We start from the raw sequence: 17,921 nt of genomic DNA on the forward strand, positions 1-17,921 counted from the left end.
ATGCAAAATACGGTCATTTGAAACAATGCTAAACAGTCAATTCTACTATTTATTCATTCCCCAAAACACTGAGCCTTGCAAAATTTAGCAAAAGACAGGACTTAGGAAAAAATAGGGTTAAAGATAAAACTCTCAAATATTTCCTCAATGAGTTATTAAATAAGAGAAATATAATAAAAATGGTAGCAAGATTTTATACGTGTTAAATGGTTAGGGAAAATACATAAATACTGCAATAAATAGTGGTCACTTGGGCCTTTTTGAGTACTGCTTGGTCTGTGACCCAGTTTCAATGGAATGGGGCTGCAAAGTCTAGCAGAAGTTGGATGGGTGGCAAATCTGGGTTTCAGGACCAAGGGCTAAAATCGAAGTGGGCAGGGATGGTGAGGATCAGACATCCTCCAGTGACAGCACCTTTTGCCCCAGAATAAATACAACATATTTTTCCTTGACAGAGACTTGAAATTTCCTCTTGGAAGTGAATGTGGGAAGGATATCAGCTTGTACATTATTTTGGTACAGTTTTCTGCATTCTTGCTGTTTATTGGGGTGGGGAAAACACACAGAAGCAAACTTGAAATTTCATTTTACATGTTTTCTGAAACACATGTAGCAGGACTGAATATATCTTTTGTATTTTTTTTTTGTCTATTTAAGAAAATAATGAAAGTAATGAAAGAAAGGTGGGATGAACTGGGAATCATGGAATCTGAGTTTGAATCCCAGGTGTTATTTGCAGCATTTATCTGTGTGATTTCAGGCAAGTCACTTAACTCTGTGGCCGAGTTGCTACATCTGTGAATTGAGGTTGGATCCCACCATATCTGATAACTCTTCCCTTTTGAGATCTGTAATCTATAATCTCAAGGGAGGCAGCTATAGTGGTAGGGGAAAGAGCCTGGAATTTAGCTTCAGATGGCCTGGGTTGGAGTCCTGATTCTTGGACAATACATCATAGCACTCTAGGAGGCTTTCATCAACACCCATTCTTGCCATGTCAAGTTTGAGATCTTCGCCTGAGAGATTTCCATAATGAACATATCTTCCTCTTCTTCCAGATCCTCATCAGCACTGCCTCTATCATCATTCATCATCCATCCACCATCCAGTCTCACCACCAGATGTCTACTCACTGACTGTGTGTCTTTAGGCAAAGCTCTTAACCTCTCGGTACCCCAGGCAGTTCTCTAAGACTATAAATCACAGAACAACCGTTGACCTACACTAATAGAAGAACATTTTCTAGACCAACCAAGAAAATGACAGTTCCATACAATACAACAGTAGCAGCAAAAATGGCAGCAACAACTCACATGTATTAAACCCTGTTTTTGGAGACAACTAAGTAGTGCAGTGACTCATGGTTGGACTCAGAGTTAGCAAGTCTTGAATTTGCATCCTCCTGCCTTCGACATTTGCTAGTTATATAACCCTAGGCAAATCACTTACTATCTCTTAGGTTCAGTTTCCCCATCTGTACAATGAATATAACAGAGGGCAACTAGGTAGCACAGTGGATAGAGTGCCAAGCCTACAATTGGGAGGTTCTAGGTTCAAATCAGATACTATTTAGCTGTGTGACCCTGGGAAAGTTACTTAACTCTGATTGCTTAGCCCTGTCTTAGTATTAATACTAAGACAGAAGGTAAGGGTATTTTTCTTTAAAAGAGAATAGTAGTGGTACTTACCTCATGAATTAACGTGTGTAAGGTGCTTTGCAAACTTTAAAGTCCTACATAAATCTTAGCTATTATTATTAAAACAGTTATTAAATATTAAAATGTTATTAAATAAAATTAAGTTTATTTTAAAAACATTAAAATAATTATCATTAAAATTATTTCCTCATGATAACCTTGCAAAATATTATTATTCTCATTTTATAGATGAGGAAACTGAATTTCAGAGAGGGTAAGTGAATTGCTTAGGGCCACACAACTAGTAAAAATGGTAAAGCTGAAATTTGAACTTTGATTTTTAGTGACTCCAGTCAGTGAAAAAAGAACTCATTCTTCTGGGGGCCTTGCCTAAGTGGTCAGTAGACTGGGATTTGAGCCAAGCTGTTTCAGACACAAGGGATTTAACCTCTGCATGGGCCACCAGTGACTGAGGATTCCTGGCACTTTGTTTTGACCCTGTAGAATTCCTTTGTATCTCCAGGGTGATCTGGCACTGGTGAGAACAGTTTGTTTTGTCTTTAGGGTGATTTGCCTTTCCCCTAGAGAAAATATAATGTTCATTTGACCAGGGAATATTCATTTAAGTGGATACTGACCCATATCCAGCTGTCCGGCCAAGCTCAGACAGTTCTACATCAGTATGGCAGGGAGAACGTGGGTCTTTTTCACAATTATCTTCATCCGAAAAATCTCCACAGTCATTGTCGACATTACACAGAAGCCGCTTTTTAATGCATCGACCTAAATCAGAAACAGTAATGACTTGATGTGGTATGTGATGATTTATCTTACCCAAAGTAGAATAAAATACTCCTTGATTCTTCATCATCTCAGGATGCCATCTGTATCTCACTGAGGGGGACCATTAAGACTCTTATCTGCTATGGTGTTATGGCATCATGATCATGCCCAGGCACACACTGTCCTCCCTCTCACTCTTTCTTTCCCTCATCTTTTCCCTCTTCCTCTCCCTCCCTTTCTCTCTCCCTGCATCACACACACACACACACACACACACACACACACACACACACACACACACACACACTGCCCTCAGAACACATACCATGTCTCTTTTTGATAAAGATGAGGGACAGCACTGAGACACTTGAACTCTTTGGACGAGACAAATCAAAGGAGTTCTGGAATTTCTTGTTAAACTAGGAGTTTCATTTCACTTGTGTACAAATGGAATTTATAATGAACAATTTGTGCCCAAGAATGTCAGCTAATTTACCCCCTACTGGTGAATTAAACTGATAGATGCAATACCTGTTTCGCATTTAAAATCATTTTCACAGTCATATTCTTCATCATCACAGGCTCTAGAAGGTTCACAGCTACGCCGGTCTCCCAAAGAATGTAGGCACCGCTTCCCACCAAACTGGCCAAAGGCTTCAATGGTCCGTGAGCGATACTGTTAAAAAAAAAAGTTGGTTTATCTTTGAAAAACTAGGGTGGTCAATACCAAAAAGGCATTCATACAACTGGCTGTTAATGCAAAACAAAATGTTCAAAGACCAATATGAAATAGGAAGAAAGCAGCCAAAAATGAGCTTTGAAAAAATAATTTCATGTTGTATGTACTGAAGAATTTGGGGGAGGGTGGTAATATTTAGGGATGTCATAAGGCTTCTTCTGGTTATCATATTGCTTCCTACCTTTTCAAATGGAGTTCCACAGTGAAGAAATAGTCCAATAAATTCAAATTACCCTCTCCTTTGGGGGTTTGTGACATAGTTGAACTAGTTGGTATCCCTAAATTAGACTGAAAAAGAAAAGAAACCTCCACCGGAGTGAATCTGTGTAGCAGAGTCAATCGTCATTTCAGGAAGATAAATGTCTCTTGGCAAGTGGCAAGAGTGATATCAGCTCCATAGGAGGTGTCTCAGTCAAAATAAACAAGATGTTCCCCGGTCATCTTGGAAATACTTGATTACTTTTTAATTAACTACTAAAATTTCAAAAGGTAATCATTTTTAAAAATAAATTTTTATTTATATCTTTTGTTTATTTAAAAAATCCTCAGAATTTCTTCTAATATTCTTCCCTTTATTTCTTTTCCCCTTTACCATTGTATGATACTTTCATTTATCCCTTTCAATTTTCTTAAAATTGAAATTACAGGTAATCTCAAAAGGACAGAAGAGAATAAATTTACCCCCTTTTGGCATTCTTTCCAGTGTTTTCTTTCCCTTTGACTTTTAGCAGTTAAATAATTAATAAAAGTATTTTTAAAAAAATCTTTCTCTTTTGATATTTTTGACTTTTTTAAATATTTGGATTATTATTATTAAGGATCAGTTCCAAGGCAGAAGAGCCATAAGGGCTAGGCAACTGTGATGAAGTGACTTGCTCAGGGTTACAAATCTAAGAAGTGTCTGAGACCATATTTGAAGCCAAGACCTCCTGTCTCTAGGTCTGCCTTGCTAGCCACTGAACCCCTCTAGCTGTCCCAATAAAAATATTTATCAAGTGCCTACTACATTTCAGGGACTGTGCTAGGGCTCAGGACTAGAAGTACAAAGAATAAAGTCATCTCTATTTATAATGAGTGTGCTTTCTAATAGGAAAGAAAACCAATAAATATATGAGTACACACAGCATAAATATAAAGCGAATAAACACAAACATATACAAAAATATACCTAGTAGTTCAATATAAGATGGTTTGAGAACACGGGTAACAACAGTTCAGGTAATCGGGAAAGGCTGATTGCAGAAGGTGATACCTGAGCTGCAACTTGACCAAAGGAATTCTGGAAGGCAAGAGTAATAAGGGAGGGCATTTCAGGCATGTGGAGTTGGCCAGGGCAATGGCACAGAGAATGGAGATGGGCTGTTGTGGGTGTAAAACACCGAGGTGAGTTGGGCTGGTCTGCAGAGAATCCTACCTGGAAAAATGCCCAGTGAGGCTGGCAAGATAGATTGGGGCCAGGTTGTGTAGGGTTTTAAAGTCAAAGCAGAAGAGTTTCTAGGGCCATTGGGAAGCCACAGGAGCTGTTAGAGAAGGGTGGTTCTGATCTGATCTGCACTTTTAAAGACATTTACTCGACAGCAAGAGACACTAGAGGTAGAGATGCTGAAGCCAGCTGCTACCACTGAGCATTAACTGTTACGTTTGCAATGTGAGAAGGAACATCTCAAAAATCAGCAAATGCTACCAGCTAGGGCTTCATTGTTTTGTAGTGGCCCTGGATGGAAAGGATTCCTTTCCACTTTTTCTTCCCACCCCTAACCTCAACAGTAATCATGGCTTGAGCAAGAACAAGCAATATATGCTTGTCTCATCAGGTCTAATGCTGGAATTGTTATATTTTCTTTAGTTCTCAAGCAAACCTATGGATCTTTTTTGGGGGTTGCAGTTTCCAAGATAAAGGGAATAAACATCCAATTACTGATATATACATATATATACACACACAAATACTATTATCACTTACCTTTGCCAGAAAGGACCTTGCCATTCATATTTTAGGCTAGACAAAAATTACACTTGAGTTGTGATTTTAGAAATTTCTTGAGAGTTTTTTGGAAGTGGGATCAGAAGCAGAAATAGAAACCTCAAGAACTTTTGTGGGGTCCATCCTGAACCCCAAGGCCCAACATTGTCTAGATGAGTCCAGGGTCCTTGGGGGATCAGAAATTATACTAATATATAAAAATAATTCCATTTATATATTTAATACCATTAGTTATTTTACTTATCTGAAGTTTAATCCTGTTTTAGTTAGATTATGCCTATAGGATTACTTGTTTTTCCTCTTTCCTTCCCCTTGAAAAAATTTGCATTGTGTAAAACAGCTTTTTAAAAATAGTAAATACAGATGTTTTTATTGTTCTTTTTTAGCTTCAGTTAGTATATATTTTTTCACTAATTTTATTTTCTATCACAGTTAGAAGACATATGCTTTATCTTTCATTGTATATAAATATTAATTTTAACTAAACTTAATAACAAGTTAAAGAATCTTGTTACCATTGTTAATCACTTGATGTGCAGTGATTTTGGATCCCTTCTGTTGTGGATTTTTGCTGTTAAATTCATTTAGCTCTTTTTAGTCTTTAGAGTGAATTTCTTGGGGAAGCAAATGGTACAGTGAAAAGACCTCTAGCTTTAAAATCAAAGGGCCTGGTTGTTCAAACTCCATTTCTGCTATTTACTACCTGAGTGACTTTGGGTAAGTCCCTTAACTTCCTGTGGCCTCATTTTCCTCATCTACAAAATGAGGATTGGCTTGGATTGCTTTCAAGGCTCCTTCTATCCTTCAATAATGTGGCTACATTTTCAAGGAATGTATTTTCTCTGTCTGATTTTTTTAAAAGATATTTTCATCAATCTTTGACATCTTTCCATTTTTGTTATTAAAAGTGTGATATTCTAATTCATGCTTATATAAGTGTAAGGGTAATTTCTTCTTTACTCCTTGATGCCTGGAGATATTTTTGTGATTCTTCTTTTAAGTCTCATGATTATGTGCTTTTTAGAGATTGTTAGGACTTTTTCTTCCTGGCTTCTTACATATTCTTTCTCCATATAGAATATTGGCTAGAGTAGTCTCTTGTGGAACATTTAAAAAAATTAATCCCTTAAAAACAATGTCTAGCTTTTTTCCTTCAAATTGATTTTGTTCTGTTTATCATTTTAGTTGCCTTTTTGGGTGCTTTCCTATTGCTTTCTGGGTTTGTTCTCCAATTTTTAAATTTATTTTTACTTTTCTATTGATCTTTTGTTTGATTTTTGTTGATTCTATTACTTGTGGCTTCCATAGATGTTTTAGACTTTTGATGTCATTCTTCAGTTTTTCAAGCTGTTGGCCCATCTAGTCTTGTGTTTGATTAACTATTAAAAAAAATTCCTTCAATGTATTTATTGTCCATTTTATTTTTATCTTGTCACTTCTTGCCTCACAGCAATTGATGTTTCAATCAGGATTTCTAAAGGAATTTTAACCTCAGGTATTTTCCTTGAAGAAATTTTTTTAATTGAATTTCAGGTTTTCTTTGAATTACTACTCATTTTTTTCTCTTCTGCGGTAGGAGTAATAAGTGCCCTACATGAGCTGTGGATTTACTATAGAGTACAGCAGTCCTAATAGGGCAGTGATGGTGAATCTTTTAGAGATGGAGTGCTGCCCCACCCTCCCCTTTATCCCACACAAGGGAGAGGGGAAGCACTCCCATTGGGCTGCTGGGCGGAAGGGTAGGTGAAGTGAGGAATGCCCTCAGCAAGTGTAGAGAGGGGGAGGGGAGTAGCCTGAGCATTCCACTCCCATTGGGCTGCTGGGCAGAGGGGCAGGGTATATGAAAAAATGTCATCAGGTGTGGTGGAAAAGGGGAGGGGAGCAGCTTCTGCCCAAGTTCCTCTGCCTTTCTAGTAACAAATGGGGAGGGGTGAGGAGAGCATCTGCCCACACAGATGGCTCTGCATGCCATCTTTGGCACCCATGCCATAGGTTCACCATCACTACACTAGGGCGTGGGAGAAGGTTTACTTCTTCCCTGTGCTCTGGTTGTTGGGTGGAGGAGGGACAAGGAATCCTCTCTACTTTGAGGGGAAGCAGAGAAAGGAAAGAATTATCCAGAGTTTAGGGCAGAGAATAGTGCAGAAAAATTAGACTAGGGTCCTAGGAGAAGCCTGGCCTTAGTCCTCTGGTGTCTCTCTGGGATGAAGGTCTAAGCTTTAGATTTGCCCTTAGCCCTCTATATGCCCTTCCCTAAGGGTATCAATAGAACTGGACCAAAAGGAAACTATTTTCTGCCCCATCTAAGAAAGGGACAGAAGTGAGCCTATCTCATAGGGGTCCCAGTAGCTTTAATCTTGGGTCATTTTGAGACAGTGGGAGTTTAAGTAAGATTTTCTGCCATCCTGGATTGAACTAGGGCAAAGAAGACTGGAAGTTTCCTCAGGCTTGGCCATCAAGAAGCCTGATCGTTGTGGACTTACTTGGTGAATGGGCAAAGGACTACTCATCACTCCACATAGCCCTGGCTACACTGGGAAGGAAGCTGGAAGCAGCTGGGACTTTTTGGGCTTCCTGGATCCCAAGTAAATGCAAGGTAGGGACTGGCTTTGGGCTCATGCTGGGTTGGTTAAGGAAGCCATATTCTTGGGCTCTTTTGGTTGGCCTAGCCAACCAAAAGAGGTATCTTTGTGCCTAAAAACCTGGAGGTCAGGTCAGAGTGAATTAGGGTGGGAAAGGGACTCAACACCTGATCAGCTAGAAAGAGGGAATAGAGCAGGGTGTGTTGGTTGAGCTCCAGATCTAGGCAGGTCCCCCTTTGAAGCCTCCAAGGCTACCATGAGACTACTAAGGCAGCAGTTGCAGTGTTTCCTGTCTATTCTCTCACTTTGTAGGGTGATATTTTCTTGCTGAGATTTGGTGACAGTTTATGCTTGGTGAGGTGAAGGAGTCCCCCCTAGTTCCTCTAGTTTTCTTACTCTTTTGTTTTCTTGATCTTAACTCCGAGCAATTTCTTATTTAAAGGAAGGGAGAATACTTACATTCATGAAGACCTGAATATTCTGGTATTAGAATAAGTGCATTTATTTAAAAAGTGGATCACATTGTATTTCCCCCTGCTTCACAAAGAATTATACCCTAAGGGACTGTCTACTTTGCTCTAGTCCCAGAAATAAACATCAGGTCCTTTTTGCTGAGAAGCCAACCCTCGAAACCCCTTTCATGGATGCTGAAGTAAAACAAAGGTCTTTGTCTTACCATTTCTTTTTGACAAGGTTCACAAGAAGACCACTCACTCCAAGAGCTCAACCTGCAGTCTATAGGAGCAGGGGTCTCAATTTCTCTTCGTGGCCTGTTTAAAGCAGTTTCCGAAAGGCTGGGAAAAGAGAACATGTATATGCAATATCAAAAAATGCAAGTGCAGCATTTTTCTTTTTCTTTTTTCCTAAACCCTTATGTCTAGGAATCAAGACTCTGCATTGGTTCCAAGGCAGAAGAGAGGTAAAGGCTAGGCAATGGGGTTTAAGTGACTTGTATAGGGTTGCATGCCTAGGAAGTGTCTGAGGTCAGATTTGAATCCAGGACCTCCCATCTCTGGGCTGGCTCTCAATCCACAGAACCACCTAACTTCCCCTTTAGTGAGGTGGTTTTAACTTTATAATAGGTTTTCAGGCCTAGATCCAATTTCTCTCTTTTTTTCCTTTTCTGTACGACATGTTGAAGTTGAAAGAATATTAGTATCGTAGGAATGTTCATTGTTTGTTGATTTGAATTGAATTGACTAGAAGTCAGTCTAGTAAGGTTCTCTTCCCTGATAAATGTGGGATTCACTGCAGAAGTAATATGAAATAATAGGCAAATCCCTTAAACTTTTTGGGACTCAGTTTTTTTTAAATTTATTCAATCATACATACCTACTACATGCATGCATACATACACACTAAAAGTATAATTCTTCTTTAGTACTCATAGGGTCCTCTTAAGACAGTGATAATTACTCATTTCTTCTTTCTTTGATTTCTATGATATTGTACTTTCTTTCTTCTTCTTCATTGACTCTCAGAGCCAGAAAATCTTAGAACTCTGATCATCTCATTCTTGGACAATTGTAATAGGTTGATCTCCCTCTGTCTCAAGTCTCTTCCACTTCCCATCCTATTTTTCCTCCCATCAACTGCCAAAAGGATTTTCCTAAAGTGCTTTTCTGAACATGTCACATTCCCCTATTCAATAAACACCAGCAGCTAGCTACCTATTACCTCCAAGATCATATATCTATTTTCAATGTGCCTTTTAAAACTTGGTACTTAATTAATTGGTACTTAAAGTAAGCCAAAGAGGTATTCCTTACATATAACACTCTGTCTTCTGAATCTAGATCTTTTCACTGTCTGTACCCCATGCCTAGAATGTTCTCTCTTCTCGCCTCTGCCTGTTAGCTTCACTGGTTTCCTTTAAGACTCAGCTAAAATCCGATTTTCTTCAAAATATCTTTTTATATTTTTCCACTGCTAATACCTTCTCTATAAGAATACCTTCCATGTATCCTGTACCTATGGTATTTATATGTAGTTATTTATTCATTGTCTATCTTATTGGGATGCGAACGTCTTTAGCATCACAGAGGTTTATGCCTTTCTTTGTATTCCTAGCACTCAGTACCATGTCTGGGACAAAGAAAGCATTATAATAAATGCTTTTTGACTAGCTGAATTAAGTCCAATGTAACTGTACAATATCCCTAAACTACCTTGTTATAAAGGAAAATATTACTTCCCAAAATACCCATTCCATTTTGGGGTACCTCTGATTATTAGGAAGTTGTCTCTTAGACAGTTTATACCCTTTACACCAATTTTTGTCCTCTGAGTCTGTAGAATGTCTGAGTTTTCCTTTATGTATTTGAAAACAGCCATGATATGCCTATTCCCCTTATTGGGGCAAATGTTCCCAATTCTTTCAATATATCTTATTATATCATGAATGTTGGCTCCCTCACTATCTAGTTTATTCTCCTTTGCTTACTGCTTTTCTTGGTCCAAGGACTCTGGAAGCATGTAGGGGAAAGTGACCAGGAATGAAATGTCTTCTGGGGTGTGAAGATAGGATTAACTCTCCCCTTGTCTATTTTTAGCTAAACAAATCAAGAACTTAAAGTATCCCTACTTAACACTGAGTAAGAGAGTTCCCAAGTCACTTACTAGAGTAAGCTCAGTGACCTCCAAAGGTCACTGACCTCCCCTTTGGGCAATGCTAGGCAAATTGAAAGACCATGATTGTTCCCATAATGTGGGGGAACAACAGGAAGTGATGTAGAGAAAAGTGCTTTTAAAAAGGCCAGCTTGAGGAGTCAGTCATTCTCTGTGTTGGTGAACTGGACTGGAGGAGGAGACTCTTTCCTTGGATCCTGTGGTGGTAAGTGGAGTGATTCCTTCCTTGGTTCTTTGGTGAGGAGACCCTCTCTGCTTGTTGGCATTTCAATAGGACACTCCCTTCAGCGTGACTTCTGGTGAGATTCTTGATGGTTTTAGCCTCCTTCTCTGCTATGGATTTCGGCTTCCTAATTAGGACTTTGGATTCTGGTGAGATTCACTTTCGGATTTGCATTTGTGGTCTGGAAACTTTAGGATTAAACTTAGGGTATTTGTAGCTAGGCAGTACTTTCTGTCTCTATCTTTATTTTTCCACTTTCACTCTTTCCATCTCTTTGTAAATAAAGCTGCTAAAAATCATTTTGACTTAAGCTGTAATATTTTTAAACCAATGACCAGAGTATTATTTTAAAATTCTCATATTTAGCATAAAACCTAAATTTAAATTCTTACAGAAGGAAGTCATAAGAAGATTAGTTCTAAAAAGAAGGGAAATATTACCACAAGAAAAAAACAACATAAAAAAAGGGTTCCAAAGGACAGAATGGAAGGAAGAGATCGAACTTGGATTTAGGAAGTAAGGACTTAGTTGGAAGGGGATAAGAGTTGGAAGTGGTCAAAATGATTCCTTTTTAATCCTAGAAGCAATAGGAAGACAGTGAAATTTCCTGAGCAGGAGAGTAGCATGGTCAAACTGTCCATTAGGAATATCATTTGGCAGCTATGTGGATTATGAAATTGAGAGGAGTAAGCCTTAGATGCAGGAAGACCAATTCAGATATTATTGTAATAGTCCAAGGCCAAGGTAATAAGGACCTGAACTAGGATGGGTCAATATTGATATAAGTAGAGAAAAGGGGATGGACAGGGGAGATATTAGGCAGGTGATATTGACAATATTTGGCAACTGATTGACTAACATGCATGAAAGAATGTGAAAAATGGAGAATAACCCTAGGTAATTAGAAGAATGGTAGCTCCTGTATTCAACAAAAATACGGCATTTGATCCAAACTGCTCGATTTCTGTTCCCCAAACTCGGTGTTCCATCCCTTATTTTGTCTAGATTTGTCATGCTTTTCATCCCTTTCTAGACCTAAGGATTTACCTAAGCCTAACCCATCTTTGGCTGATAATCTTATTTTCCTTAAAGATTCATTTTAGGGTCATCTACTTCATAGGAAGCCTTTGCCTACTGTCTCTTGTGATTACTGCTGTTGCCCCCTTTGAATTAGCTAGTAATTTACTTATCCATGCTGTGTTCTCTGATAGAACATAACTTCTTGACTGCAGGGATGGGATTTTCATTTTTTACTTTGTATCTTTAGCACATAGCACAGTAGTATATACTTTCAAACATTTTTTAATTAGATTGAATGAGAGGTTATAAATACAAAGAATGTGAGTTAAAAAAAAAACAACTGAATGTGCTCCACAAATGTTAAAAAGATTAGTACTCATGTATCTTCCGAACTTCTTCCTCTCCTTCCAGGTCCCCTCTCTAGTGAACTCATATCTCATCTGGCAAAAATTCTCTTTGCTTTCTTCAAGTTTTTCCATATGTAAACCATTCACCACCTGCCCATCTCCCTGCTGTGCTGTACGGGTGAATGAAGAAGTGTTTGTAAAATACTTTTGCTATCCCGAAAGGAAATGTGCTAATCAAGTACAAATTATTCTTGAAATATTTAATTCTCAGCTGGAAAATCATTGCTGAGATCAAAGTGATGTGCATCAACACAGGAGGTAAATGCATCACAGAGGGAGAAAATGTTATTGATGGGTGCTCTGCCATTGTAAGCTTCCTTGAAGAAGAAGAGGAGGTGTGGGGGAGAGTTGTTGCTCTCCCAGCCAATAGAAACAAAAGATAAATTCTTCTCTCTTATTCGAACTTGATCAAGAGGTGAACCTAGGGAGAAAATCCGTTGCATTGTGATGGCGCCAGAAGGGACCTCAGAGGTCATCTAGTCCAACTCCCTCCTTTGGAAAATGAGGAAAAGGCTGAGAGAGGTTAAGTGATTTGCCCAAGATTACATAGGTTGCCACAGGTTACAGGCTGTGTTTGGGTCAAGATATGACGCTTAGTTTTCTGACTGGCTGCACACTGCTCTTCTCATACTGTACCACAATGATAGTCAGTAAAAGAATTTAGTTCTGTGTGGACAAAATATGGGTTCAATTCAATCAAATTCAGATTCAACAAGTAGTGGTGAACTGTGGGGAAACTAGGTGGCACCGTAGATAGAATGCTAGTTCTGGAGTCAAGAAGACTCATTTTCCTGAGATCCTTATTAATTGTGTGACTCAGGGCAAGTCACTTAATCTGTGTTCCTCAGGTTCCTCATCTATAAAACAAGCTGGAGAAAGAAATGGCAAACTACTTCAATATCTTTGTCAAGAAAATTCCAGATGGGGTAAAATAATTTAAATTTACTGGCAAAAAAAAAGGAAAATTTCAGATGAAGTCACAAAGAGTCAGATATGACCGAACAACAACATGGACAACAAAATAGGCAGCTCTGCTGATTAATAGATAAAGTGCCTGGCCTGGAGTCAGGAAGACCTGAGTTCAAATTTAGCCTTGGACACATAAAGTAACCTCTGTTTGCCTCAGTGTCCTGAATTGTAAAATGAGGATAGTAATAGCACCTACTTCCCAGAGTTGTTGTGAGCATCAAATGAAATCATATTTGTAAACATTTAGCCAGTGCTTGACACATCGTAGACACTTAATCAAGTCTTATTTCCTTGCTTCCTGTTATGTGCTAGGTACTATGTTAGGTGCTATTCAAAATTCTTTATAAGACATGTACCTGCCCCAAAGGAACTTCCATTCCATTAGGAAGAATGAAACACCAATACATATGATTAAGACTGTATGATAGAAGAGTGAAATGTTATGGGCTTATAGGAGACAGGAGTGATTGCTTCCACCTGAGGGTGAGGGAGTAAGAGTGAATCCAAGAAAGTTTCCTTGAAGGGGTTGGGTTTGAATGAATTCTTGCATTAGATGAATTGGATTATTTTGACAAGTGGATATTAATTCCTCAGTATGAGGAAAAAGCCACCACGGAGGACGGGGGTGGGGCAGCTGGGTGGCTCAATGAATTGAGAGCCAGGGCCAGAGATGGGAGGTCCTGGGTTCAAATCTGGCCTCAGATACTTCCCTGGGCAAATCACTTAACCCCCATTGCCTAGCCCTTACTACTCTTCTGTCTTAGAACCAGTGCACAGTATTGGTTCTAAGACAGAAGGTAAGGGTTTAACAAAAATTTTTTAAAAAGCCACCACAGGGCATACAGTGTAAATTCAATAAATGTTTGTTGAATTGTAATTATTCTGGTGGCAACAATCAAACATTGGTGTTTTGGATGTCTGATTCAGAGCAATGACCATAGCTTTTCTATTTGTATTTGGGATAGTTCAAAGATATATTTTTTAATGGGATAAAGTCAAGTCCACAAGTATTTATCAAGTGTTTGCTTTGTGCCAGGCACTGTGCTAAGCCTGGGGAAACAAAGAAAATCTAAAGGAGTCCCTGCCCTTGAGTTCAGGGGACACAGAATGAAAACAAACAATAAATAGACCCCTTACAAGATAAACTGGAGAAAACCTCAGAGGGAAAGATTAGCATCAAGGGAGACCAGGAAAGGATTCTTGGAGAAGTTGGGGCATTAGTTAAGATTTGAAGGAATTCTATAGGAAATGGAATCAAGTTTATAAAAATGAGAGAGCCATTGCTTACTTGGAGCCATTCCCTAGTTGCTAAAATGCTCAAAGGATATGAACAGGCAGTTTTTAGAAGAGGAAATCAAAACTACCAATACTCACATGAAAAAATGCTCTAAATCACCACAGAGTAGAAAAATACAAATTAAAACAACTCTGGGGTACCGTGTCATACCTATCAGATTGGCTAAGAGGACGAAAAGGAAAATAACAAATGTTGAAGAGTATATAGAAAAACTGGGGCACTAATGTACTGTTGGTGGAGTTGTGAACTAGTCTAACCATTCTGGAGAACAATTTGTAATTATGCCCAAAGGGCTAGAAAACTGCCTACCCTTTGACCTAGAAACTACTGGGTCTGTATCCCAAAGAAATCAAAGAAAGGGGAAAAGGACCTATTCATACAAAAATACTTATAACCTCTTTTTGTGGTAGCAAAGAATTGGATATCGAAGGGATTCCCCTATCAATTGGGGAATGACTAACCAAGCTATATGTGATTGTGATGGAATACTTCTATGTCACAAGAAATAATGAGAAGTATTGTTTCAGAAAAACATGGGAAAACATATGAACTCATGCAGTGGGAAGTGAGTAGAAGCAGGAGAACATTGTATGTAGCAACAGCAATTTATTCTGACCAAGACAATAATCCAAAGGATCCATGATGAAGGCTATCTACTTTCTGAGAGAGAGCTGATGAACTCTGAATGCAAATTGAAGCAGACTTAGAAAAAAAATCTTTCTTTTTTTAATGTTTTCCTTTTTTTTCAATACAAAAACATGTTCTGCATGACTTCACATGTATAACTGATATCAAATTGCTTGCCTTCTCAAGGAAGGGGGGACATGGGGAGGCAGGAGCAAATTTGCAACTTGAAATTTTAAAAAAATATTATTGATTTTTTTGCATATAACTGGTAAATATTTGATGAAGTCCTTATTTCAAAAACTTAGAAAAGAATTTCAAGGAGAAGATAGCAATTGACAGTATCAAAGGCCACAGAGATGTCAAGCGGGATGAGGGCTGAGAAAAGTCCATTAGATTAGAAAATTAAGAAATCATTGATGATTTTGGAGAGAGCAGTTTCAGATGAATGATGAAGTCTGAAGCCCAATTTCAGAGAGTTAAGAAGAGAATGAGAAAGGATCATGTAATATTTGAGAAATGAAAGGAAACTTAGTTAGTCTTCTCCCTCCCCCCCTCCCGCCCCACTTCATTTTATGCACAATGATGCTAAGACCCATTGGGCTCAAGGGCTTTGCCAAGGTCACATTCCTACTAGGTGTCATAGTCCAGATTAGAACTCAGCTTTCCTAATTCTTGGTCCAGTGATTTTCCATTACACATACAGATTTAGAAACTACCATCTTCCTTTCTCCTCTTTAATATGATCTTAGGAGAGGAAGAATGGGGTTACACTATTCTATTATAAAGCCAACTAGATGGTACAGTAGATAGAGTTCTGGGCCTGGGAAAGACTCATCCCTGTGTTCAAGTTTGACCTCAGACATTTCCTAGCCCAGTGACCCTGGGCAGGCCACTTAACTTTGTCTCAGTTTCCTCATCTGTAAAATGAGCTGGAGAAGGAAATGGCAAACCACTCTAGTATCTTTTCCCAAGAACAACCCAAATGAGGTTACAAAGAATCAGACAAAATTGAAAAATAATTGCACAACACCACTACAAAGGAAACTAATTATATTGAAATACAGTAAAAAAAAAAACTTTTAAGTTCATAGTTCCTAAATTAAGAATTCCTGTAGAGAGTTACTGAGGAGACAGAGAGTTTAAGTTACATCACAGATTGTGTGAGAGAGGCAGGGCTTTCTTGGCTTCAAAGAAAACTTTCTCTTCACTTTTCCATGCTGATTCTGACATTATTATTAGGGATATATACTAGGATATATATGCATATATATTATGTATATTAATTCATAATTTATTTTTAAACAGAATACAAGATCAGTAATAATGGACCTTCTTCCCTTTCTAGGTCTCCAAATAGGAGCCTATGGGCAATGAGAGGAAGCCAAGAAAAGGTTGGCGGCACAGCTGTTTGGGTCAGGAGAGCCAGGCTAAAGGGGCCTTCCCTCCCCCCCTGAGCAGCTGAGTATGGCAAGACCAACAGGGAAGGACTTCAAAGGCAGGGCAGTCTTCCCAGGGCATGCATGGGATCTCATGTCTGTTCAGCAGGGCACTGCACAGCCTGGAATCTGGACTGTTCAAATTGATTTTTCTTTTTCAAAAAGGGTCAAGGTAAATACATGAGGTTCAAATGATGGGGACTCCCCTCCCCTAGCCTCTCCTGGTAAGCAAGGCTCCTCAGCAAATGAAAATATTTTCCAAATGAAAAAATGCTTCTTTGACGTGGAGCAGGAAGGGCAGTAATTGAATGAAAGAAAGATGCGTTGTAACAGTTAAGAAAAGGACATGGAAAAAAGGGATACTTTTTTTCCCCACATAGCAGGGAGAAAAGAAGACCACCTCTCATTGGGCATCCCTATATACATTGGAACTTCCCAATAACATCATTCTTTATGGAATGGAACTTGGTAGGAGGGAGACCCATTTTGAATTCTAGGTAAGATGGTTGATTAAAATCTTCAAAGCTTGGAGATGGGATTGATTCAAATCTGACCTCAGACGCTTTCTAGCTGTGTGACCTGACCCTGGCCAAGTCACTTGAACCCCCCCCCCCCCATTGCCTTAGGAATGCCTTGGAACCAATATGTAGTACTGATTCCAAGATGGAAGGGAAGGGTTAAAAAATGGGGTGGTCTAAGATACTTGGTTAGGAGATGTTATCAGAACCATATTTATAAAGGGGTCCAAACATTTCTACTGGATTAGTCATAGTCTCTTATGAGTGCTAAAGCAGAAGTTCAGCAAAGCCTACCCTATTAAATATGTCTTGTTAAAATGGCCTCTTTTTTAACTCTTACCTTCCTTCTTAGAGTCAATACTGTGTATTGGTTCCAAGGCAGAAGAGCGGTAAGGGCTAGGCAATGGGGGTTAAGTGACTTGTCCAGGGTCACACAGCTAGGAATTGTCTGAGGGCAAATTTGAATCCAGGACCTCCTGTCTCTTGGTCTGGCTCTCAATCCATTGAGCTACCTACCTACCCCCTAAAATGGCCTCTTGTCAATTGGATTGACCAAATATTGGTGTTATCTAGAGAATAAAGCTCTATAAATCAAATCAATAAGAACATAAAGTTTGTGATTTAATTGTTCTGAAACAATTCTGAAACAATTGTTCTGAAACTTTGAAAGAGTAACTAACAAAACCAACAAATGTTCCTAGGCTCAACAAACACTGTTAATATGTACCCATTACCAAGGCATAGACTAAGGCAGCAGACACAGCCACAGACACAAATTGATCTGTGGTCAAATGGCAGCCACTTTTACCTTGATGAAAGAGGACTCACTTCCAGGGCCACCTCTTCCTAGAAGCCTTCCTTGATCTCCCTAGACTAAATGATCTTTTCTCTCTCCGATCTCAAATTGCACTTGGTTGGGACTTCTTTGATCCACTTACATAATTTTGTGTGATATTTCCTTATTTGTGTTGTTCATTTCTCCATTAGATTATAAGATCCTCAAGGAGGTAGGGAGGTAGCTCAGTGGATACACTCTGGGCCTGAGGTCAGAAAGACCTGAATTTGAATCTG

The 17,921-nt window shown here is 38.8% G+C and overlaps 2 protein-coding genes across 3 annotated transcripts in view; one reads left to right on the forward strand and one right to left on the reverse strand.

The window, feature by feature from the left end:
* The window catches only part of LOC103101159 (SAFB-like transcription modulator), a 43,920-nt gene extending 41,638 nt beyond the window's left edge, over window positions 1-2,282 (forward strand). The window contains exon 2 of the transcript XR_008917865.1: window positions 1,059-2,282. The gene's annotated coding sequence lies outside the window, so the exon portion shown is untranslated. The remainder of the gene's footprint in view (window positions 1-1,058) is intronic.
* The window catches only part of C9 (complement C9), an 82,651-nt gene that overhangs the window by 59,254 nt on the left and 5,476 nt on the right, over window positions 1-17,921 (reverse strand). For both annotated transcript variants that reach the window (XM_007487420.3, XM_056824567.1), the window contains exons 2-4: window positions 8,402-8,519; window positions 2,952-3,096; window positions 2,276-2,420 (exon numbers count right to left, since the gene is read on the reverse strand). In XM_007487420.3, coding sequence (XP_007487482.2) covers window positions 2,276-2,420; window positions 2,952-3,096; window positions 8,402-8,519 — 408 coding nt within the window. The remainder of the gene's footprint in view (window positions 1-2,275; window positions 2,421-2,951; window positions 3,097-8,401; window positions 8,520-17,921) is intronic.

This window comes from Monodelphis domestica, chromosome 3, assembly GCF_027887165.1.
Source record: "Monodelphis domestica isolate mMonDom1 chromosome 3, mMonDom1.pri, whole genome shotgun sequence".
Classification (NCBI taxonomy): domain Eukaryota; kingdom Metazoa; phylum Chordata; class Mammalia; order Didelphimorphia; family Didelphidae; genus Monodelphis; species Monodelphis domestica.